The sequence below is a fragment of the Bufo gargarizans genome, chromosome 11, assembly GCF_014858855.1.
Source record: "Bufo gargarizans isolate SCDJY-AF-19 chromosome 11, ASM1485885v1, whole genome shotgun sequence".
Classification (NCBI taxonomy): domain Eukaryota; kingdom Metazoa; phylum Chordata; class Amphibia; order Anura; family Bufonidae; genus Bufo; species Bufo gargarizans.
This window is the reverse complement of record NC_058090.1, coordinates 40,284,120-40,309,275: the sequence shown is the minus strand read 5'-3', so window position 1 is coordinate 40,309,275 and position 25,156 is coordinate 40,284,120. Positions and strand designations below refer to the sequence as shown.

Genomic DNA, 25,156 nt, shown 5'->3' with positions numbered 1-25,156 from the left:
ATTCTCTCTGCCCACAATTTACTTACACTCTCACTCACCGTCTTTAACTTCTCCTCCAGTCCACACCCTTGTAATAAAGTCAGAATGTCTCGATATTCACGCACTGTGACTCCCTTACCACTCTCAACCTTATCTTTTCCTTATGATGGCAGATACAGCCACTTCCGTGCTATGGAGAATCCCACTCTGTCCATCAGCTATTGTATATCCTTCTCCACCTGCTTTCTAAAACTCAACATGTCACTGCGCCCACACCACCACACCACCACCATACCCATCACAGTAATATGGCAATAGTTCCATGCATTCTCCAGTCTCACCAGTCTAATGCCTTGAGATAATTTTTGCCCTGTCATACAAACCTTTACCTCTTCTAACTCAAAAACATTTCTACTATCCGCTACGTCATGAACCCCAAGTAAACTAAAATGCTAACGCATGCTCTCGTCGTCTCCCGCCTGGACTACTGCAAGAGCCTCCTCGGTGGCTGTTTCTTCCCCTTCAATCAATCCTCAACTCCGCTGCTTGGTTTATTTACCTCTCCCTCTGCCGATCTCTTCTCTGGCTCCCCATTGCCCAGTGAAATCTGTTCAAAATGCTAACACCACATACAAGGGCACCCACAATTTGTCCCTTTCCTAAATCTCAGACGTCTCCTGATACATCCCCACTCGTAATCTCCGATTCTCACAAGACCTCCCTCTCTGCTCTATACTTACTATCCAAATACATCAGACCCCCCCCAAAAAAAAAAAAAATTCAAAAGCAACCTGAAAACCCACCTCTTCAGGAAAGGCTATGCCTTAAAATAACCCAGCTACTACTATCTGAGCAGTCTGTGAAGGTTCTCATTTATCCAGGTCATGGTATATCTGTAAAGAATAAATCAAGGCAACTGGACGTACTGTAGATTTCTTGAAAACGTTTCACTCGTTCTTCCAACGAGCTTTCTCAATTCTGAGTGACTATACAAGAATTCTCTGGGAACAAATATGTAACTGAATCAACATCTGGTAATTATACCCAGCATGGGGTCAGAGGTCATTATACCCAGCATGGGGTCAAAGGTGTTGATTCCATTATCCTAATGGGAGTCAGGAGGTGATAAAGACCTCCCAGAAAAAGGTGTCAAGACAGCATTGTATGTGGCAGACAATAGATGTCTAACCCCCCCCCCCCCACCTCTATTCAAGCTTGGCTTCTCCATTTTTACGTAGATGGCCTCCTTCACACCTCGTTTGTACCAATCGGCCTCCTTATCCAAAACACATACTTGACTGTCTTCAAAGGTGGGACCTGTTCCTTTTAGATGTAAGTACACGGCTGAATCTTGACCAGAGGTTTTGGCTCTTCTATGCTGAGCCATACGCTGATGTAGTTGTTGTTTTGTTTCGCCGATATACAGTTCTGAGCATTCCTCATTGCACTGGACTGCTTACACAATGTTGTCCATCTTGTTTCTGGACTGTCTTATAACAGTGGAAGAGGGAAGGAAGCTGGGGATAGAGGTCTATCGAAAACTGTATATCGGCGAAACAAAACAACAACTACATCAGCGTATAGCTCAGCATAGAAGAGCCAAAACCTCTGGTCAACCGTGTACTTACATCTAAAAAGGAACAGGTCACACCTTTGAAGACAGTCAAGTATGTATTTTGGATAAGGAGGCCGATTGGTACAAACGAGGCGTGAAGGAGGCCATCTACGTAAAAATTGAGAAGCCAAGCTTGAATAGAGGTGGGGGGGTTAGACATCTATTGTCTGCCACATACAATGCTGTCTTGACACCTTTTTCTGGGAGGTCTTTATCACCTCCTGACTCCAATTAGGATAATGGAATCAACACCTTTGACCCAATGCTGGGTATAATGACCTCTGACCTAATGCTGGGTATAATTACCAGATGTTGATTCAGTTACATATTTATTCCCAGAATTCTTGTACAGTCACTCAGAATTGAGAAAGCTCGTTGGAAGAACGAGTGAAACGTTTTCAAGAAATCTACAGTAAGTCCAGTTGCCTTGATTTATTCTTTACAGATATATACCATCTGAGCAGATTCTACCCTTATCTGCTGTCTCCTTCCCCATTCCTTTATATATTAATGTCCTCTCCCCTACTGTACCAGTCTGTCGCTGTTAGTCCATGCCTATTGTACTTTTTTAGATTATGTATATTACTCCTTTACATATGTAAGGCTAATTTCTCACTTGCATTGTTCATTCCGGTATTGAGATCTGGAAGCGGATCTCAATACCGTAATTAAACGGATCCGTTTTGATTTTGCACATCAGGATGCATCAGTTCCGTTAGGATGCCGTTGTCTGAAATCAAAATGGAAAAAAATGGATCCGGCGCTAAATACATTGAAAGTCAATGGGTGACGGATCTGTTTTTTTTACTCTCCTAAAAAAAACGGATCCGTCACCATTGACTTACATTGTTTTCAGTGCCGGATGCTTTTTTTTTACGACTGGACACAAAACAGAATGCTGCCGGAACGGAAGACATCCTGATCCGGAAAACAACAACGCAAGTGTGAAAGTAGCCTAAAAGTTATGGTAGTAACGTACCTTAAGGCAGTGATGGCTAACCTTGGCACTCCAGCTGTGGTGAAACTACGACTCACAGCATGCTTCATTTATTTCTACAGAGTTCTGAGAGCAGCCAAGCAAGGGGGGCATCTTGGGAGTTATAGTTTTACCACAGCTGGAGTGCCAAGGTTAGCCATCACTGCCTTAAGGTATAGATTGCAAAAATCAACATGGTTCATCTGTCATCTACTACCAATATTTATTACAAACATATAGAAGAAGATGACAACTCATACAGGAAACATAAAACAGTAACAGACTTAGCTTGGGTAGCAGAAATCAGAGAGAAGAAATGAAGTGCCTCACCATTCTGAGAGTGGTTTATGAAACGAGACAGGCGTGGACAAGACGAAAAAGGCCAGAGACTGGACGGAGGGAGATGAGATGGAGTTGTGAGGTCACCCACACAAATGGGAGATAGAAAGGGAGAGACCATCAAGGTTTGACCTCTGTGCCCACCTGAGTCTAGAGTAGATGCTGCATCAACTGAGGGAGATCTAGGTCTAATGGTTTCAACAGGACACAGTCCTGGATGATGATCGGGAGTGTGGCCAATAGTAGAAGCTCGCCCTCTATGAATAGGCCTAAATCCTTCTGGACTCAAGTCCACTTTGTCTATGGGTTCATGTATTATCAGGCTTGTTGCAACCGTTTCTTCCAGGATGTCCTTCCTATGACTGGCATCCTCTGTCTGACCTTTCTCACATACCCCTGAAGATTGATTGTCATTCTTGCAGGTTAAGTCTGTAAACAATGATCTAGGTTTCCAGCTACAGCCAGGGGATCTTGGCGACCTTGGTGATTCCATTTCAATTGAGCTCCTACTTCTACTAAATGAAAGCAAAGGCCGGTCTGGTAAAGGTTTTGCAATGTCAAGAGTCAAATGTGCTCGGTTCTTTGTCTGAAAGGTCTTTGGTGAACAGCCATTTGTACTGGTTTGCAGGATAGGTTTGACTATTATATTGTCCTTCAATGGTATGTGGTTCTTCTCTTCTTCCACAGGAACAGTCACTACTTCCGTCTCAGAAATGTTTTTCCCCTCAGAACCAACGGACGTCTCTTGTGCCTCCCCAATGTTCAAGTTGTCTCCGACAGATACACTCCGGGAGATCTTGGCGATGGAGCTAGTTGTTGGGTTCATATAGGATCTACCCTTCAGCTGTTTTACATCCTTGGACTGGAATGGTGAAGACTGGCATTCTGTTTTCATTAGTGCCACCGGCAGGGTACGTCGGCGTATGGCCTTCTGCTCTTTTTCTGCAGCAGTTTGGGTCTGTGGACGCATTTTGACTGCAACAGATTCCATAGAAAGTAAATCAGTAATGGCATTTGTTGAGCCATCAAATATTTTATTGTGGCTCTTCTAATAGTAAGAGGTAATTGACCGTAATCTAAACTACAGGAAAAAGAACAGAGAAGAAGATAGCGAAGGCTTCTAAACACATCCAATCTTGCTCTTACCTTCTTGAACAATATCATGAACGGACTGCGTTTTCCGCATGTTTGAAACAACAGAGTTAAAAAGTGGCAGGACTTTGCCCATCTTTACGTCTGCTGGCTGCTTCCTCTTCCTCTGGTAGGTTGGTTTGAGCGGGCTGGAAATATCTTGCACCCGAGCATTGATGCCATTCACTGTGGGATACTCAAATGGACTTTGATTACAGTCTGGACTGACCTCTTGATCAGACAAATGGCAAGTGCTGGGCCCAGAATGGTCTCCACTTAAAAGGAAAAAAATAAAATGTAAAAAGTGTATAATTATAGTAATTAAGAATGACAATTTATTATAGCACGCTCTTTGCAGTCTTATTTGTACGGAATCAATGCGGTTACATAAGCACCGGACGATATAACGATGGTCGACTGTGCAATGAACAGCGGTTCAAACAATCCAGCATGTGAGATCACAGGGGTTATATTCTAACAAGTCAATGTGCCTTTCCATAGACCTACCGTCTGCCTAAACGGCCTGATAAACTTCTTTCACAAATTTGTATCTATTTCAAGCCCGTCTGCACATAATTATAGTTACAATTTATACATTTGTATGGCGACTGCAGAGTATAAATGCACAATGATTAACAAATACGTACAGTTTATTGCACATATAAAGTCACACAATGGTGCACGGCTCGTTAGTAACTTCAGACATGGCGGATTTACATTGCACACCTTAAATGTGCAGCAAATTACAGTACAATACATGTGGATGGGGCAGACTGGGAACTTAAGGTGGCCCCTTGTAGGCAGGACCAGTAATACCACAGTGCAGTACAAAATGCTGCCTAAATTAATTAATGCTGAGAGCATCAGATCTTTATGTAGCTGGATGGCAGGTAAGAGGAGGGCTTGGGTGGCCTTCTAGTCATTGGCCCATTGGGAAACTTCCCTGTAGGGTCTATGGCCAGTCTGTCCATGGGGATGAGGTTTTGAAAACACCACCCACATGCAGCGAAAAAATTAGCATGATGTGGATTTCCAAATCTCTAGCATGCTAATTAGGCCGCAGTCACACAGGCGCAAGTGTTTTGCAGTCCACAAACCGTGGATCTGCAAAACACAGTTATTGGCCATGTGCACACCGCATCACAGTGTGGAACCATTGACTTCAATCGGTCTGTGCTCCACATGTTATGAAGCATAGGACATGTCCTGTACTTTGCCATGCTGCAAAAGATAGGACACTTCCTATGCTTTGCCACAACATGCGGGGCACAAACCCATTGAAGTCAAAGGGTCGGCACCGTGATGCAGCGTGCACATGGCCGGTAACTAGGTTTTCTGGATCCACAGTGTGCGGACTGCAAAACACTTCAGGAATGCAGCCTTAGGGCTCGTTCACACGACCGTTTGTGTCCCGTTCCCGTATTGCGGACCGCATTTACGGATCCGCAATACACAGACACCGTTCCGTTGTCATTCCGCATCACGGATGCAGACCCATTCATTTCCGGAGATACGGAATGGAACACTACGGAAGCACTTCGGAGTGCTTTCTGGGGTTCAGTTCCGTGCCTCCGCACTGCAAAAAGATAGAACATGTGAATGGGTCTGCCCCACGGAACGTACCTGTGCAATGCGGAACGCAATTTGCGGTTCACAGCACGGGCCACCAACGGTCGTGTGAACGAGCCCTTATGCTGTTGAAATGTCCTTTCAGTGTATAGGAATGATATACAAACTCCACATGTAAATGTTACTATGGAACTGCTGCAAAATCCGGCTTTAAAGTGGATCAGAGCCATTTCTAATAACGGTCAGTGGGTCTGTGTGATTATCACTTGACCTGGATAGTTTTTCAGCCATTGGAATAATTTTGAACTACATACAGCAAGCAGAGCTCTTAAAAACCGCAGGGAATTCATACAGAAAGTATATAGAAAAATTGTATAGGCTTTCAATTGAATACCATTTTAAAAGGGGTCTTTCCAACCCTCAAGAATAGCCGTTGATCAGTATATAGAACCGTAATGTACTTTAAGGCTCTGGTTATTTGTTTCAGAAAAGAAATAGCAGCATATAGATTAAAGGGGTCTCCGGGATGGATTTAAAATGGCTGCTAGCAACCTGTCCTTAGAGTGTCAGCAGGACGAGTTGCTTTCACTCGCAGGGCTGGCTAGTGGGGCGAGGGTTCTGGCACGTGTATTTACCACACTGTGCATTCCTGTCAGGCTGCTCAGCCATTATGGTATATTGTAGGCTAGGCAGGATCACAAGAGTACCATCTGTATCAGACCCGTGCAGTGGGCAGGGAGGCCTCCCCGGGCAGCCCTGCAACTAGAGGCAACCACTCCTGCTCACATAGGACAGGTTGCTGGTGGCCATTTTATTTAGTTCACAGAGAACCCTTTTAAAGACTCTGCATGCAGCTTATTAACACACTTATCCTACGGATGTGTGTGGATGCTCATGTTAAATATCTAAAATTTCAGAAGCAATTTAAAAGGGGTTTTACGGGTGTTTAATATTGATGGCGTATCCTCGGAGTAGATAAACAGTGGGGGGCAGGATAGGTCATCAGTATCAACATTTTGGACATTCCTTTAAAGTTCTATCATATGATTTGAATGTCCCATTTGTCTGAATCAATGGAGTGGCAGACACTCGATTCACTCTCTCTCTGGGACCGCTGGAGAAGTCCATTGCTTCCAGCAGTCGCCAAGAGAGTGAATGGAGCAGCAGAGTGTATGTTTAACCTCCACATTCATTCGGGGAAACGAGACCCCTGGTCTTGTGATTGGTGTGTGTCCCAGCAGTCAGATACCCCAGATTCGTCTTCCCTATCCTGTAAATTGGGCATAATGAGGAGCTGCACAGACTCACTCTATCCAATCAGTGCTGCCATTTTCAGACTGTGCAGGTACACCCCCCCTCTGTACCTTCACTGCAGACTGCTAGCAATTCATTCATTACTTCTGGCAGGAATAATAAAGGAACAGCACAACATTGAGACATAAGATTAGATGCTCCAGAATTGTTATCACATGGGGAATGTGTGAAGCTATTAAAACAGGCATGTCAGGAGCAGTGAAAGGTCCTTGCACACGACCGTATGCCCACCGAGACATACAGTCCGTGAGTGGGCCATATGTCCCGAAGCGGCATTGACAGTGCGCAAAACATCATAGATTACAATGATACTGTGCACTTTGGGCCGCCCGCGGGGCTATTTTCCTGCACTCATAAGATCATATGAGTGTGGGACAATATATACGTGCACAATATCATTGTAATCTATGATGCTGTGCACTCGATCAATGCCGCTTCGGGACATATGGCCCACTCACGGGCCGTATGTCTCAGAGGGCATACGGTCGTGTGCAAGGGCCCCAAGTTTGTATTGCAGAGACACTCCTTTAAATAAAGGATGACTATTTACTTTTTACATACTAACCTGAGTACTGGGGCCTGTGCCATTGCAAGAAACCTTGATGACATGCTGGCACATTCACTCCTCTCTGAGGTCAGAACTGGTCCGTCTACAAATGAAAAATAATAGTGTTAACATGGATTTATCACCATTCTATGTGAACAGATATATATTCTTACACGGTGAGATAACCTACTGAAATATTCTGATTTGGCTAGCTGTCCAAACACACTCAACCACACAATGTGTTGCGGTCATATCAATAAGGAGGCTCGTAAGATTTTGGAATTATTATGGCTCAAAGTAAATTTGTTGACATTTAGGCTTATTAAAAAAAAATAAAGTAGAAATCAAATTGAAAATAAAGTTAACTCAATTAAAGCATTTGCAGTGTCCTATTGGAAAGCTTTACTCATTGGAGTGGGATATTAGCAAGGTTGTTTGACCCCCTAAGACGCTCCCTCTCATACTCAGAGGTGATACAAGCTATGGAGAGTCCATCAAATGCCATCCTTTATATAGTAAAGTACACATGAAGAAATAATAGGTCTTAAAAGGCAAGGTTTCCCTTTGCAACCATTTATTTATTTTATCACTAAGGCTACTTTCACACTTGCGTTCGGGGCTCCGCTTGTGAGTTCCGTTTGAAGGCTCTCACAAGCGTCTCCGAACGGATCCGTCCAGCCCTAATGCATTCTGAGTGGATACGGATCCGCTCAGAATGCATCAGTCTGGCACCGTTTGTCCTCCGCTCCGCTCAGCAGGCGGACACCTGAACGCTGCTTGCAGCGTTCGGGTGTCCGCCTGGCCGTGCGGAGGCAAACGGATCCGTCCAGACTTACAATGTAAGTCAATGGGGACGGATCCGTTTGAAGTTGACACAGTATGGCTCAATTTTCAAACAGATCCGTCCCCCATTGACTTTCAATGTAAAGTCAAAACGGATCCGTTTGCACTATCATGAAAAAAAATAAAATAAAATTATATATTTTTTTTGTTCATGGTAATGCAAACGGATCCGTTCTGAACGGAGCCACCGTCTGCATTAATATGAGCGGATCCGTTCAGAACGGATCCGATCGAACGCTAGTGTGAAAGTAGCCTAAGGCATGTAAAATAAAAAGATGCAACTTTGCAAATGATCTTAAATTGTGTTTGCATCTTGTATGCAGACCTATGTGTCTCCAACAAAGTGTAGCCTGACCCTGCAGCCATATTCCTTTCCATCTGGTTCTAGTTCTTACTTACTGAGGACATATGCCGCTGTTACTAAGGTGAGATGAGACAGTTCTGACCACCTCCCGCTCCGGCGCTGGGGTAGCACAGCAAGCTAAGGCCTCTTTCACACTTGCGTTGTCCGGATCCGGCGTGTACTCCACTTGCCGGAATTACACGCCGGATCCGGAAAAACGCAAGTGTACTGAAAGCATTTGAAGACGGATCCGTCTTCAAAATGCTTTCAGTGTTACTATGGCACCCAGGACGCTATTAAAGTCCTGGTTGCCATAGTAGGAGCGGGGAGCGGGGGAGCGGTATACTTACAGTCCGTGCGGCTCCCGGGGCGCTCCAGAATGACGTCAGAGCGCCCCATGCGCATGGATCATGTGATCCATGCGATCACGTCATCCATGCGCGTGGGGCGCCCTGACGTCACTCTGAAGCGCCCCGGGAGCCGCACGGACGGTAAGTATGCTGCTCCCCGCTCCCCACTACAGTTTACCATGGCTGCCAGGACTTTAGCGTCCCAGCAGCCATGGTAACCATTGAGAAAAAGCTAAACGTTGCATCCGGCAATGCGCCGAAACGACGTTTAGCTTAAGGCCGGATCCGGATCAATGCCTTTCAATGGGCATTCATTCCGGATCCGGCCTTGCGGCAAGTGTTCCGGATTTTTGGCCGGAGCAAAAAGCGCAGCATGCTGCGCTATTTGCTGCGGCCAAAAAACGTTCCGTTCCGGAATGGAAGACATCCTGATGCATCCTGAAGGACGGACTGTCCATTCAGAATGCATTAGGATAATCCTGATCAGTATTCTTCCGGCATAGAGCCCCGACGACGGAACTCTATGCCGGAAGACTATAACGCAGGTGTGAAAGGGCCCTAAGGCTACTTTCACACTAGCGTTCGATCGGATCCGTTCTGAACGGATCCGATCATAATAATGCAGACGGAGGCTCCGTTCAGTACGGATCCGTCTGCATTATTTTAGCATATAACAGCTAAGTGTGAAAATAGCCTCGTACGGATCCATCCAGACTTTCAATGTAAAGTCAATGGGGGACGGATCCGCCTGAAGATTGAGCCATATTGTGGCATCTTCAAACGGATCCGTCCCCATTGACTTACATTGTAAGTCTGGACGGATCCGCACGCCTCCGCACGGCCAGGCGGACACCCGAACGCTGCAAGCAGCGTTCAGCAGTCCGCCTGTCCGTGCGGAGGCGAGCGGAGCGGAGGCTGAATGCCGCCAGACTGATGCAGTCTGAGCGGATCCGCTCCATTCAGACTGCATCAGGGCTGGACGGCTGCGTTCGGGTCCGCTCGTGAGCCCCTTCAAACGGAGCTCACGAGCGGACAGCCGAACGCTAGTGTGAAAGTAGCCTATGCCGTTTCTGAGTTAGGGTACTTTCACACTAACGTTTTTATTTTCCGGCATAGAGTTCGGTCCTAGGGGCTCAATACCAGAAAATAACTGATCAGTTTTATCCCCATGCATTCTGAATGGAGAGCAATCCGTTCAGGATGCATCAGGATGTCTTCAGTTCAGTCTTTTTGACTGTTCAGGATGGAGATAATACTGTAGCATGCTGCTGTTTTATCTCGGCCCAAAATTCTGGAACACTTGCCGGGATGCCGGATCCGAATGTATTAGTGCCGGATGCAGCATTCAAAATACCGCAATGCCAGATCAGTCCTTCCGGTCTGCGCATGCGCAGACCCCCAAAAAAAGTGAAAAAAATAAATTCCGGATCCGTTTTTCCAGATGACACCGGAGAGACGGATCCAGCATTTCAATGCATTTGTCATATGGATCAGGATCCTGATCAGTCTTACAAATGCCATCAGTTGGCATAAGTTTTGATGGATCCGGCAGACAGTTCCGGCGACGAAACTGCCTGCCGGAAACCTCTGCCGCAAGTGTGAAAGTACCCTTAGGGAAACAATATAGCTTGTGCTACGCCATTTCAGTAGCTCTCATGCATGGCAAGCTCTAATCCTGGGCGGGAGGTGGCCGGAACTGTGTCTCATCTTGCCTTAGTAACAAAGAGATGAGACAACCCGTCTTACTTCAGCAAACGGCATTTATAATGTAGAGAAAGTGAATACAAGGCACTTACTAATGTATTGTGATTGTCCATATTGCCTCTTTTGCTGGCTGGATTCAGTTGTCCATGACATTATACACCGCTGGTTTCCATGGTTACAACCACCCTGTAATCCAGCAGCGGTGGTCGTGCTTGCACACTATAGGAAAAAGCATCGGCCTCTCTGTGTGATACCATGGCCCCGACCACCAGAGAGGCCGATGCTTTTTCCTATAGTGTGTAAGCACGACCACCGCTGCTGGATTACAGGGTGTCATAACCCCTGGAAACAAGCAGTGTATAATCTGATGGAAAAATTAATCCAGCCAGCAAAGGAGACAATATGGACAATCACAATACATTAGTAAGTGCCTTGTATTCACTTTCCCTACATGATAATTGCCATTTGCTGAAGTGAGACAACCCTTTTAAAAGGGATTACAAAGGGGTTGCCCGCCCCTCCTCAGAAACAGTGCCACTCTTGTCCATGGGCAGTGCCTGGCATTGCATCTCAGGTAAATAAGCTTGAGCTCTAATACCAGGCACAGTTTCTGAAATCTGTTCCATTTCACAGAGATAAATCTCAACAAACTGGATTCACATACATGAAAATAGAATGTGGTTAGAAACAAGGGTCAGGGTGGAGTGCAGTGTAGAGGATATTAAGCAGTGTGGAAACAGATTAGGGAAGTGCTGAAGTAGAGAGGAATAAACCACAAGCAAGGATTAACAGAGGATTAAGGGAAAAAAATGTAAAGAAGGATGCAATAAATGATAACGGTGTAATCCTCCATCACTGCACAGCGGGGGCTGGAATGCTCCATCTCTTTACGGAATGGTTAGTATTATAATAGGGGGTCCAATTCCAAAGTTAAAAACAAAAGATTTTTTTTAACCTGGGCCATTGTTTGCTGAAAGATTTCCAAAGTGCTGTTTAAGGAACATTTCGTGATCAGGTGTCTGTGGGATATCACCATCTAGAACCAGGCAAGGGGTGTCCAGCTCCTCAACCTCTGCTTGCTCCTCTAGATCTGACGAGTTCCCATCTACACTTAGGGGCTCCGTACTTTCAGAATCTTCTTGGCACAAGAGGTAAAATAAGAGAGCACCATAAGTGAAACACATCTCAGTGTGGGATGGGAATATGAGACTCTGAAATGGAGGACTCCAGTGTTTGCATGCAATACTCGTGATTACATAATGCACAAGAGATACAACAGGTTCAACTCCAACCAGTATTTACTGACGAGACATAAAACATTTCATTTTACCTGAAAACTGATTTCCTCAGGTTTATAGACAATATGTCTTATGGGTTTACATTATATTACACACTTCTCTTCTATGTGAGAATTTAAAAGGGGTTTTCCGGGGTCAGAGCTGAACCCGGACATACCCTTATTTTCACTCAGGCAGCCCCCCTGTTGTTGGCATCGGAGCATCTCATGCTCCGATGTGTTCCCTTGCCCTGCGCTAGATCGCTCAGGGCATGGGCTTTTTTGTTTATCATAACACACTGCCGGGCGGAATCATCCGTCTGGCAGTGTGTTCGGTGACGTCACCGGCTCTAATGGGCGGGCTTTAGCTCTGCCCTAGCCGTTTTACTGGCTAGGGCAGTGCTAAATCTCGCCCATCAGTGCCGGCGACATCACCGGGGTTCCTGGCAGCCCCGGTACGTCACCAGATCTCCAAAAAATGCCTTTGCGATTTAGCGCAGGGCAAAGGAGAGCATCGGAGCATGAACTGTTCCGATGCTCATGTCAGGGGGGGCTGCCGGGGTGAAAATTGAGGTATGTCCGGGTCCAGCTCTGAACCCGGACAACCCCTTTAATAACTACTTAGTTGATAGAATTATAATTTCCATTTATTAAAAAATATCATAATCTATTTACTCTGAAGAAAATGGTTTTATTTTATGAAAGCAAATTGAATTGGTCACAGAACAGTGCCATTTTCGCTATCTGGTATGTGAACCTGCCAGCAAACCATTGGTATGATGTGTATGGCTCCTTATGAAATGGTTGGATGGAGAAAGTAAAATCATAAACCCACTGCTCTCCCCTAGTCTTAGCGATGCTACAGCGACTACTCACAGATCCCTGGCGCTTGGCAGGCCCACTAAGCCGTGACTGACATCCTTCTTGGTGTGTGACGTCAGCGCTGGCTCTGCTGAATGGGATGTCAGTAAAGGCACAGTGGGTGTGCCAACAGCGGCGGAACTGTGACCAGTCACTGCTGCAGCACTGCAAAGACTAGTGGAGAGCGCCATGCTGCATAATGTCAGCGGGTTAACGGGAACCTGTCACCTGCACTAGTGACAGACCCGATGATTTCAGCGGTCTGTCACTTCTCTGATGGCAGTCAGCACTTTTTGGGTGGCTGCACATGATGCAGATTTGTGCGCAGGAAATACGCACAGAAGACAAAAAATAAAAATCACATAAATTAACACTTTTGGTGCAGATTTGATATGATTTTTCCACAGATCTCACCCTTCCATTGAAAAGGGTGAAAACCGCAAAAAAATAAAATGTAATTGTTGCAGATTTCAAAATCTATTTCCGCACCTAGGAAAAAAAAATTGCAAAGTGTACATGAGATTTGTCTAATCTCATACACTCTGCTGGTACTGTATTAGGGCCCATTCACACAATCGTATTCTTCTGACCGCATCCGTTCCGCAATTTTGTGGATCAAATGCAGACCCCATTCATTCCAGTGGGGCCGTAAAAAAGTCTGCATCCTGCAAAAAAAGACAGAACATGTCCTACTCTTGCCCATATTTGCGGACAAGAATAGGCATTTCTATCATGGAGAAGGATGTTCCATTCTGTTATATGCAGAAGGCACACAGAGTGTATCAGTGTTTTGCGGATCCGTAAAAAATGGAAACAGTCATGTGAATGAGCCCTTACTCTGCGTTTTTCCCGCATGAAAACCAGGCATAATCCACAACGTGCGCAGCCACCTTATAGCACTGACATGCCAAACTGCACTGCGTGGCAGCGATGTGAGGGAGAGCAGTCCGACGAGGCTCACTGCCCCCTATGCACAACAGGAAAGAAACCTGTCATAGTCCAGAGTCGGGGAAGGTGTGGACAGTGAGCCTCATCACCCTTGCAGTGACGGTGCATGCTGTAAGGTTCAGCGTGAGTACTTACTGCCATCCCAGAAGTGACAGACCACTGAAATCAGATGGACTGTCACTACACTATGCTGCACTCAGCGAAGCTTGCCATCTATGACAGTCACATACAAGTATCATTGTGTGACTCGCTGTGTATCAAGATACTAGTTAAAGTCCATGTGTGATCTGTCACTTACCCAGTTTGGGTCCATAGTGGTGTAAGCATTTAAGATGGCTTTATGTAAGCACGTAATAAGCATGGCTGTACAGACACAACTACAGCATGGACCAGTGGTACAAATGTGGCTTCTTACCTTCATTGGGATGCTCTGGACTAGACAGACGGCTGCTGCTGTAATCCACCGAGCAGGCACTATCGGGGCTATGCTTCTCCTGAATGTCATCAGAGTAGCCTCCATGAGGAAAGCCTTGCACCTCAAACTCACTGGCAAATTATGTAACAAATTATTAGAAAGTAGAAGAGGTCTTTAGAAAAACATTACATAGCAGATAGACAGATCTAAGATTAAGGTCCACATGAACATGCTATATTGTATGTATTATACCCATAGTCCAAATGCACATGTGCCACCCGACCATCATTATGACTGCGTTTACAGCCTATTCTCCTACCCTTGGACAAAGTACTCTCAGTTGTGACTTCTGATGGTTTAGATGCTAAAAAAAAACACCACATCCCTTATAAATACATTAAAAAAATAAGTCTGTCCCCAGAATTTAGCTTCTGTTTACATTAGCAGCCTGGCATCCATCTAAAGTGGAGCTGTGAGAGATGCTGAATAGGTTTTCAAAGGGATACCAGAGAGGACTGCCACCCGATGTGCATACATATTTACTTACTAGACCACGGGGAGTATTCCACAAGTACACATAGGATATCAGATACAATGAAGGTACAGAACATCTGAACTAGGACAATCTATTGTGATGGGTGACAAGGACATGGCCGCTCAGGAATAAACCACAGGAATCTGAATTCCATAACGTGTCCTCTACAGCAGGTCACAGATCAGATTTCTATCTGCACATCCATAGATTTTAATGTAATGGGTCAACAGTGTTAATGGAAATTGAAGGTGCACCTATTTACTTCTCCGACTCCTGACCTTCCCCATGTTACTAGGGAAGCTGGAGATGATCCATGTTGTCTTGCTATAAAAATGGATCTGTAATGTACTGATGTCAGTCCTATGTAGCTCACAGACATACAGTAAATGGGCCAGGCTCAGTGTAATCCCCTATCCCTACCTGGATGGGTCTAGTGTTTGCTCCTCTCCAATCTCCGGGTAGATGACGCACTCCTTGCCATCCGGTGTATCCAACTCTTGTTTAAACACTCCTTCCTCACATGACATAAGACGAATAACCCTGGGACGAGCATGGTTGCCTATGGGAATAAATGGATCCTAGAAAAAGAAATGAATTTAAATTACGGCAAAGCATATGTATGACTGCAAATAAATACTGAACACTTATTGTATTCACATTTTTTACACTCTAATTCCACACACCTATATATATATATATATATATATATATATATATATATATACACACACAATTTTGTGTCAGTTGTGAAGTGTGCAGACTTTACTAAGCTGCACATTTGCTTTCAATAAGTGAATCTCATAAGGAATTGCTATGAATAACATTGCCGTTTACGTGAATAAAGGAAAGCTAAAGCAAGAGAGATCATAAAGGCCAAAGAAAACAAGACTGTAGGTAAGGGGGACGTTACATATGTCCTTGGACAGCAGATTTGCAGGGATGTCAGTTTTCTTTTTTTGGGGGGGAAATCATTGGGTACAGGAGGCAAAGCAGCATTGCAGATGGGTTCAAACAGTCAATGCAGTTACGGAATATCACGCTGTTGCTGTGAGGTATGTAAAATATTGGCATGGAAACAGGTCATGTCACAAGGACCAACATATGAAGCTGGCAATGGGAGAACAGAAGCACAAGTGCAGTTCCTACACTTTTTCCAATACATTCCTGTGTGTGAGAGCGGCACTGCAGAGGCTCCACAAGTATGGTGTTTTACAGTACGCTGGTGTCAAAATGAAAACAGGATGGTACGTTAAAAAATAATAATCTAAACACAACCGAAAATAAATTCACTGAAAATGTAGTTTTTTTTAACTGCACATCTATTATAAATAATCACAATCTAGTGCTGACATGAATGGGGTAACATACTTTATTGCACATCTCTTACCAGGTCAGCTTGCACATTTGATTCCATAAACTTTACTCCTTGATCCTCCTGGTGCCCGAGAAGGTCATCACATGGAGAGAAGGACTCTAGTTGGCGGAGGTCAAGCATGGACTTCACAGTGAGCTCAATGTTTCCAGTAGGCTGAGACCAGCGGACGCGCTGCCTGGGTGTCTTACCAAGGGAGTCTGAGCGCTGGGTAAGGGACGGTCCTTTATCCTTAAAACAGGAAACAAAAGAGGTTTCAAAAGCTTGATGTGATGCAGTACATTTTTTATCAGATCATTTTTATCATTTTCAAAGCCAACGTACAAAACCACAACGCAAAGGTACACTGCATTCAAACGTAGACCAAAGCCAGGTCGATAAAAAACCCTCTCCCTTCCCTCCCATTCTGGTCTACGCTCTGACAAACAAAAGAAAATAATGATCCAAGGTCCTCCTAGTCCCCATTCTTCTAAAAAGTTTCTAATAGGGTTTTGTTCCCCTCACATACCCCGTTTTCCAATTTACTTTCCAGGTATACAGTCGTAGTTCCAAGAAGCACAGCTCAGCTCCCACTAAACATCAATTCCCTCACTTCCCACTGGTCCGCCCATAAGTAATCTCTGTATTCTATCCCACAGAGAAACTTCAGGAGCCAGCCCAGAGGTATTCAACCATGGGGGCCAAAGTTTCTCAAAATGTATTAAAGGCACCTCTCTTCTGAAGTATGCCCTTTCCTTACATCAACAAGATATTCACCTTCCACTTAAATTCCCCCAAAATACCACAAGGATTATACCACGGCAATAAATGTATCTTATCTAGGCGAGAATTTTATTGTTGCACATAATTTAATAAAGTCAAGACAAAAGCAAAAAAAGTGTTTGCCAGTAATGCTCATATGTTTTGGTCTGGACAGACCTTCCTCAGTTATACGCGACTGGAAACAGAAGCGTGTGTGGGTATTGATGTCCAGGCTCGGCCAAAGAGTAGGGAAAAAAAAATTAGACATGTACCAAAGTGCATTTTAGTATAAGTATAAAATATATATATAATGAAATATCCATACACTAGTAAATGAGAGTTATAGTCACAGTTTAGTCATTATTATAATGGACTGCCGATCCCGCTGTTACCGCCAGGATTCATCGGATAAAGCTCATAAGTGTGTCTCCACCTTAAGACTTACCCTTTTCATCTCCCAGAAAGATGCACTTCTTCCAAAAGAATTGGCAAGATCATTGTTCTTGTCAGAACCTAAACACAAGATATAAGACACTATAATTGTAGATATTAGACATCATCCATGTATTTACAACTAGAGTATAATACACTACCTAATATAGACTGGAAAATAACTTGGGAATGAACAGTAAGGATGAAGAATTGCTAAAGCTATAAACATTTTAGAACATTTGTTACAAATGGCCAAATTTTTTTTATTTTTATTATATATTTTATTTATTGACTGTTTTACTAACCAAAACAGGACCCTGATGTTAGGCCCATTTGTAGCATTTTTCACTGCAGCACATACAGAATCCATACACTGTAGCCATGAATGCCGTATACGGATTCTGATTTCTACAATATGCACTGCTGTAAGCACCATAATGGCATGAGTACACATCACTATCCTGCCTGTGCCCACTCCGCTGAAACCTCTGTATAACACATCAGTGCAGAACACACAGAGGACAGGAGAGGCAGCTTTGTGTAGCATATTGCTGCTCCTGCCTGTCCTCGCTCCACCCAAGTCTGGCATAGCACATCAGTCAAGGGTATCCTGCACTAAATATTTCAGTGGAGCAGGCACAGGCAGCTTGTGAATCAGAATCCTTACTCTGCATATATTGCTACAGTGTATAGATTCTGTATGTGCTGCAGTCAACGGAGCTACAGAAGGGCCCGAACTTCGTGTGGCTAATAAAACAAGAACATCGATAAATATAAGGAGAGAAGGTAGGTTATTGGTGGCTCACCTGGTCAGTACAATGTGTAGGTGCTCTGGTTCTGGACTGATTCACCCAATCAGGAGGCGGTTTATAACAATAAAAGTATATAGTGGAAAAACCGGCACTCTACATCTATCAATAATGCTAGGGAGGCAGTATGTGGGATAGTAAAATATGTATTTATTTTTGTAAGGGTAAGTTTTTTAGGAATGGGAAATAAAGAGGTAAAGGTTCTAAAAATGTGGAGGTCCAAAGGATGAGGTTCTCATAAATAAAAATAGCAATAAGAATGATGTTTTGCCATATACAGCGTTTGCAGATGCACAATACCAGAGATATGTCAAAAATTATACCAAAAAATAACAGGAGTAACAAAAAATAGCAGATATATGCAGAGTGGAGGTGTGGCACTGCAGTAATTATCTAATAGCGGTTTTCACCTTCCGTGGGTACAGTGAATGGTTGTGTCCATTTATTTGTAGTCCATAAAAATTGTCTATCTGTACCTACGGTCTTGGTCACATAGGAGGTATATAATATATGGATAGAGCGGTGAGAAAAATAGAAAGGATAAAAATATATAAAAAATGAAAAATGTAAAAATATAAAAATATGTAGTAGGTCAGTCGGGTGCTGTACTTAGTGTGGCGTCCCACACATTAAGGGAACTGCACCCTGACTGTTTACCTTTCTTTGCGAGGTGTCCTGGTTGTTGGAGCAGCCTTGCTGCGCTCTGCGGTGTTTGTTTTTCCCGGTCTTCTCGGCGTGCCACGTGGATATGACGTCACTTCTTCGGTGTCTCACGTGTCTTAGCCGGACTTGGTTTTAAGTTTTTTCGTTGGTGGTCTTTTCAATCCGGAGGATTCAGATGGGATTCGTTGCTCGGAAGCGCTTCCAAGGTGAGGTTATTGGCAGGTTTTCAGAGGGAGGTCACCATGGTGACCTCCCTCTGAAAACCTGCCAATAACCTCACCTTGGAAGCGCTTCCGAGCAACGAATCCCATCTGAATCCTCCGGATTGAAAAGACCACCAACGAAAAAACTTAAAACCAAGTCCGGCTAAGACACGTGAGACACCGAAGAAGTGACGTCATATCCACGTGGCACGCCGAGAAGACCAAGACCGTAGGTACAGATAGACAATTTTTATGGACTACAAATAAATGGACACAACCATTCACTGTACCCACGGAAGGTGAAAACCGCTATTAGATAATTACTGCAGTGCCACACCTCCACTCTGCATATATCTGCTATTTTTTGTTACTCCTGTTATTTTTTGGTATAATTTTTGACATATCTCTGGTATTGTGCATCTGCAAACGCTGTATATGGCAAAACATCATTCTTATTGCTATTTTTATTTATGAGAACCTCATCCTTTGGACCTCCACATTTTTAGAACCTTTACCTCTTTATTTCCCATTCCTAAAAAACTTACCCTTACAAAAATAAATACATATTTTACTATCCCACATACTGCCTCCCTAGCATTATTGATAGATGTAGAGTGCCGGTTTTTCCACTATATACTTTTATTGTTATAAACCGCCTCCTGATTGGGTGAATCAGTCCAGAACCAGAGCACCTACACATTGTACTGACCAGGTGAGCCACCAATAACCTACCTTCTCTCCTTATATTTATCTGTACCTACGGTCTTGGTCTTATGTCTATCTGTACCTACGGTCTTGGTCACATAGGAGGTATATAATATATGGATAGAGCGGTGAGAAAAATAGAAAGGATAAAAATATATAAAAAATGAAAAATGTAAAAATATAAAAATATGTAGTAGGTCAGTCGGGTGCTGTACTTAGTGTGGCGTCCCACACATTAAGGGAACTGCACCCTGACTGTTTACCTTTCTTTGCGAGGTGTCCTGGTTGTTGGAGCAGCCTTGCTGCGCTCTGCGGTGTTTGTTTTTCCCGGTCTTCTCGGCGTGCCACGTGGATATGACGTCACTTCTTCGGTGTCTCACGTGTCTTAGCCGGACTTGGTTTTAAGTTTTTTCGTTGGTGGTCTTTTCAATCCGGAGGATTCAGATGGGATTCGTTGCTCGGAAGCGCTTCCAAGGTGAGGTTATTGGCAGGTTTTCAGAGGGAGGTCACCATAGTGACCTCCCTCTGAAAACCTGCCAATAACCTCACCTTGGAAGCGCTTCCGAGCAACGAATCCCATCTGAATCCTCCGGATTGAAAAGACCACCAACGAAAAAACTTAAAACCAAGTCCGGCTAAGACACGTGAGACACCGAAGAAGTGACGTCATATCCACGTGGCACGCCGAGAAGACCGGGAAAAACAAACACCGCAGAGCGCAGCAAGGCTGCTCCAACAACCAGGACACCTCGCAAAGAAAGGTAAACAGTCAGGGTGCAGTTCCCTTAATGTGTGGGACGCCACACTAAGTACAGCACCCGACTGACCTACTACATATTTTTATATTTTTACATTTTTCATTTTTTATATATTTTTATCCTTTCTATTTTTCTCACCGCTCTATCCATATATTATATACCTCCTATGTGACCAAGACCGTAGGTACAGATAGACAATTTTTATGGACTACAAATAAATGGACACAACCATTCACTGTACCCACGGAAGGTGAAAACCGCTATTAGATAATTACTGCAGTGCCACACCTCCACTCTGCATATATCTGCTATTTTTTGTTACTCCTGTTATTTTTTGGTATAATTTTTGACATATCTCTGGTATTGTGCATCTGCAAACGCTGTATATGGCAAAACATCATTCTTATTGCTATTTTTATTTATGAGAACCTCATCCTTTGGACCTCCACATTTTTAGAACCTTTACCTCTTTATTTCCCATTCCTAAAAAACTTACCCTTACAAAAATAAATACATATTTTACTATCCCACATACTGCCTCCCTAGCATTATTGATAGATGTAGAGTGCCGGTTTTTCCACTATATACTTTTATCGATAAATATAAATCACCAAAAAAAAATTTTACGCCATTTCTAACAGTTTAAAAAGGGTTTATAGGTTTAAATTTTAACTAAAGAAACAGGATTTTAGAGGCTGGATCCTGACAGTCTAGTTGAACAGAACATTCATGTTAAAGGGTTTGAAATCAGAATAGCATGGCTGCTTTCCCCAGAAACCACACTGGACTAGAGGTACTGGTGCTGAGACTTCTACCAATTCCACAAAGGAATGGGCAGAAGTCTGAAGTGATTGCCATGTCCCACATCACGGGCTGAAGACTTTCTGTACATAGACTTCCGAGGACAGCTGAAGAAGCAGATGGCAGCTTAAGAAGCCCAGCGCTCAGCCAAGCTGTCTTAAACAGGTGAAACTCAAAAAATGTAAATATCATGCAAAAGTTCATTAATTTCAACAATGCAACTTAAAAGGTAAAACTTATATATGAGATAGACTCATTACATGCAAAGCAAGATATTTCAAGCCTTTATTTGTTAGGATTTGGATGATTATGGCTTATAGCTCATGAAAACCCCAAATTCACAATCTCAGAAAATTTGAATATTACATGAAACCAATAAAAAAAAGCATAGTTAAATAGAAAAATGTAGGACCTCTTCTGAAAAGTATAATCATGCATATGTACTCAGTACTTGGTTTGGGCCCCTCAATGCGGCGTGGCATGGATGCCATCAGCCTATGGCACTGCTGAGGTGTTATGGAAGACCAGGATAGCAGCCTTTAGCTCTTCTGCATTGTTTGGTCTCATGTCTCATCTTTCTCTTGGCAATGCCCTATAGATTCTCTATGGGGTCCAGGTCAGGCGAGTTTGCTGGCCAATCAAGCACAGTAATCCCATGGTCATTGAACCAGGTTTTGGTACTTTTGGCAGTGTGGGCCGGTGCCAAGTCCTGCTGGAAAATTAAGTCACCATCTCCATAAAGCTCGTCTGTGGAAGGAAGCATGAAGTGATCCAAAATCTCCTGGTAGACGGCTGCGTGGACTCTGGACTTAATAAAGCACAGTGGACCAACACCAGCAGATGACATGGATCCCCAAATCAACACAGACTGTGGAAACTTCACACTGGACTTCAAGCATCTTGCATTGTGTGCCTCTCTATTCTTCCTCCAGACTCTGGGTCCTTGGTTTCCAAATGAGATGCAAAAGTTGCTCTCATCAGAGAAGAGGACTTTGGACCACTGAGCAACAGACCAGTTTTTTTTTTTTTTTTTTTTTTGCCGAGGTAAGACGCTTCTGACATTGTTTGTTGTTCAGGACAGGCTTGACAAGAGGAATATGACATTTGAAGCCCATGTCCAGGATCAGTCTGTGTGTGGTGGCTCTTGATGCACTAACTCAAGCCTCGGTCTATTCCTTGTGAAAGTCCCCAACACTTTTGAATGGCCTTTTCCTGACAATCCGCTCCAGGCTGCGGTCATCCCTGCTGCTTGTGCACCTTTGTCTTCCACACTTGTCCCTTCCACATAACTTTCTATTAATGTAACTCTGGTACAGCACTTTGGGAACATCCAACTTCTTTTGCAATTACCTTTTGAGGCTTTCCTTTCCTTGTGTCAATGATGGTTTTCTGCACACTGTCAGGTCAGCAGTCTTTCCCATGATTGCGATTCCTACTGAACCAGACTGAGAGACAATTTAAAGGCTCAGGTCCCCTTTGCTCAGGGGGTATGGATTAATTAGCTGACTAGAGAGTGACACTTTGAGCCTAGAATATTGAACCTTTTCACAATATTCTAATTTTCTGAGAGATTGCGACTCTGGGGTTTTCATACGCTGTAAGCCATAATCATATTATAACAAAAAGGCTTGAAATATCTCGCTTTGCATGTAATGAGTCTATCTCATATGTTAGTTTCACCTTTTAAGTTGATTAATTAAATAAACTTTTGCACAATGATCAAATTTTCGAGTTTCACCTGTATATTTGTACTAATAATGAATGAGAGTCAAGACCCAACCGATTGATTTGTCACATGTTTATTAAAATGACCGATACATTTAAATTAGAAGTAGTTTCTTACCAGTCATATCTTCATCACTGCCTTCATCAACCCCTTCTTTGTCACTATCAGATGAAAGCGCAGGAACCGGGCACATCACAGCAATGGTCTCCCGTCTACAACCAAAACTCAGATTCTCAGACTCAGAATCTACATGTGCCCCACATCATGTTCAAACAAGTAATAAAATGGTAACAGCTATCATTTATATTTGTTATGAGAGCTATAGGCTACCTGAACAGTCACCAATTACTGAAGTGCATGTCAGCAGAGTCAGCACTAACAAGGCAACATACCTTGGTAGAGTTGATCCTGCTGAGCAAAATGACCCCTTTCTTATGTCGCTCTGATTCTACATTATTAATTAAAAAAAATGTATGCACCTGAGCTTATTGGGCCCCTGGGAGCACCAGATCTTTAATGCCCTGCTCCTCCTGCCACTCACTCTTCCCACTGATTGACAGCATAATGCGTTTTAAAGGGGTTTTCCAAGTTATTTTTACTGGATAGGTCATCAGTATCTGATCGTGGGGGGCTCACACCCACGATCAGCTGTTTGAGAAGGTACCAGCACCTGCAGTAGTGCCGCGGCCTACTCCAGCTTTTTCTAGGCCACGTGACATGTTCAACGATCACATGGCCTAGGCGCGGCTCAACCCCATTGAAGTGAATGGGTGTTGATACCAAGCACAGCCACTATACAATGTACTTCCCGCTTTAGCTCTCACAATAAAAAAACACGCAGACAGGTTACCTGTTATTTGCAGTCTTGTGTGGTGTACATTTTTCCCTCGCTTTCTCACGTTGTCTCATTTCAGCAAGTCTTTGGCGCATGTTGATCGTCATCTCTGAGCTGAGACGCCAGATGAAAATACAGCTGGAGATGGAAACAGAATGCGTCATTTTGAGGTTTATAAGGTCCAGCATTCTGAAGGTGGCCAGCCCACTTTTTCTTTTTTGGATTCATTAGGTCCTAGGTGCTAACAATTTGCACTGGACACATGGAGCCAATCTCAGGACAAAGAATGCGCAGTCATGTATCTTGCCCGGGGACATGCTCCATGTATATGGAAAAGTGCACGAGATTCCAAGAATCTAAAGAGAACCCTCTTGTGCTCTGCAGTACGTCTATCACAATCTATCACTATGTGCCTTTAACATTTAACACATAAAAGGAACATGTTACGTGCAATATTGAAATAATGTCCCCACCTGTCTCCAGACATCGATATTAGATGCTTGCAGTCGTTGGTAAACTTCATTCCGGTCACAATCTCTGAAAGGAGAAATATACAGTCAGTATGGTTTGTACTCTTGTCAAGTGCTCTGTGTGATTTGATGATCTGGTTAAAAGTACCTGAATGTCCAAACATGGTGGCCACGCACTCTCCAGTGTAGAAATCAAAGATCGACAGGTTTTTGTCGGAGCAGCTTGTTGCAATATAGAGGCCGGATGGGTCAGTCTGCACCTGGAGAAAGTAAGAACTGTTAACTACGGGCCACAGGGCAAAGTGATAAATGTACTAATCTAAATAAAAACCATCAGCGGACAGAAAAAGGGACAGTGGCTTATGTCTTGGTTTTATGCATTAAAAAAATATATATTTTAAAAAATTTACAAAAGCCCTAATAAAAAAAAAAAATAATAATCCATTTCTATTCCTTAAGAGGCTCACACTTGCAGAACCCAGTCTTTCCATGAAATATGGACGAGATCACTTGCATTAAACGAGGAACCTTATTCCACCATTCCCATGATACACAGCCATAGCTATTATTGCATCAAACTTGGTATCAAAAATCCCTTAACATATTGCATCATTAAGGCCCCTTTCACACGAGCGAGTTTTCCGCGCGGGTGCAATGCGTGATGTGAACTCATAGCACCCGCACTGAATCCTGACCCATTCATTTCAAGGGGTCTGTGTACAGGAGCGTTTTGTTTCACACATCAGTTCTGCGTTGCATGTTCTATATTCTGTGTTTTTCACGCAGCCCTGGCTCTATAGAGGTGAATGGGGCTTCAGTAAAAAAACATATTATATCCGGAAGCAAGTTCGGGTGCGATGCGTTTTTCACTGATTGTTGCTAAGAGATGTTGTTTG

At 43.7% G+C, this 25,156-nt stretch overlaps 1 protein-coding gene across 1 annotated transcript in view; it reads right to left on the bottom strand.

The window, feature by feature from the left end:
• MAPKBP1 (mitogen-activated protein kinase binding protein 1) overlaps positions 1-25,156 on the bottom strand; it is a 136,786-nt gene that overhangs the window by 4,802 nt on the left and 106,828 nt on the right. The window contains 12 exon segments of the mRNA XM_044271254.1: positions 3,054-3,884; positions 4,056-4,315; positions 7,489-7,573; positions 11,666-11,848; positions 14,211-14,341; positions 15,166-15,323; positions 16,133-16,348; positions 17,304-17,371; positions 23,073-23,167; positions 23,806-23,928; positions 24,264-24,327; positions 24,409-24,520. Coding sequence (XP_044127189.1) covers positions 3,054-3,884; positions 4,056-4,315; positions 7,489-7,573; positions 11,666-11,848; positions 14,211-14,341; positions 15,166-15,323; positions 16,133-16,348; positions 17,304-17,371; positions 23,073-23,167; positions 23,806-23,928; positions 24,264-24,327; positions 24,409-24,520 — 2,326 coding nt within the window.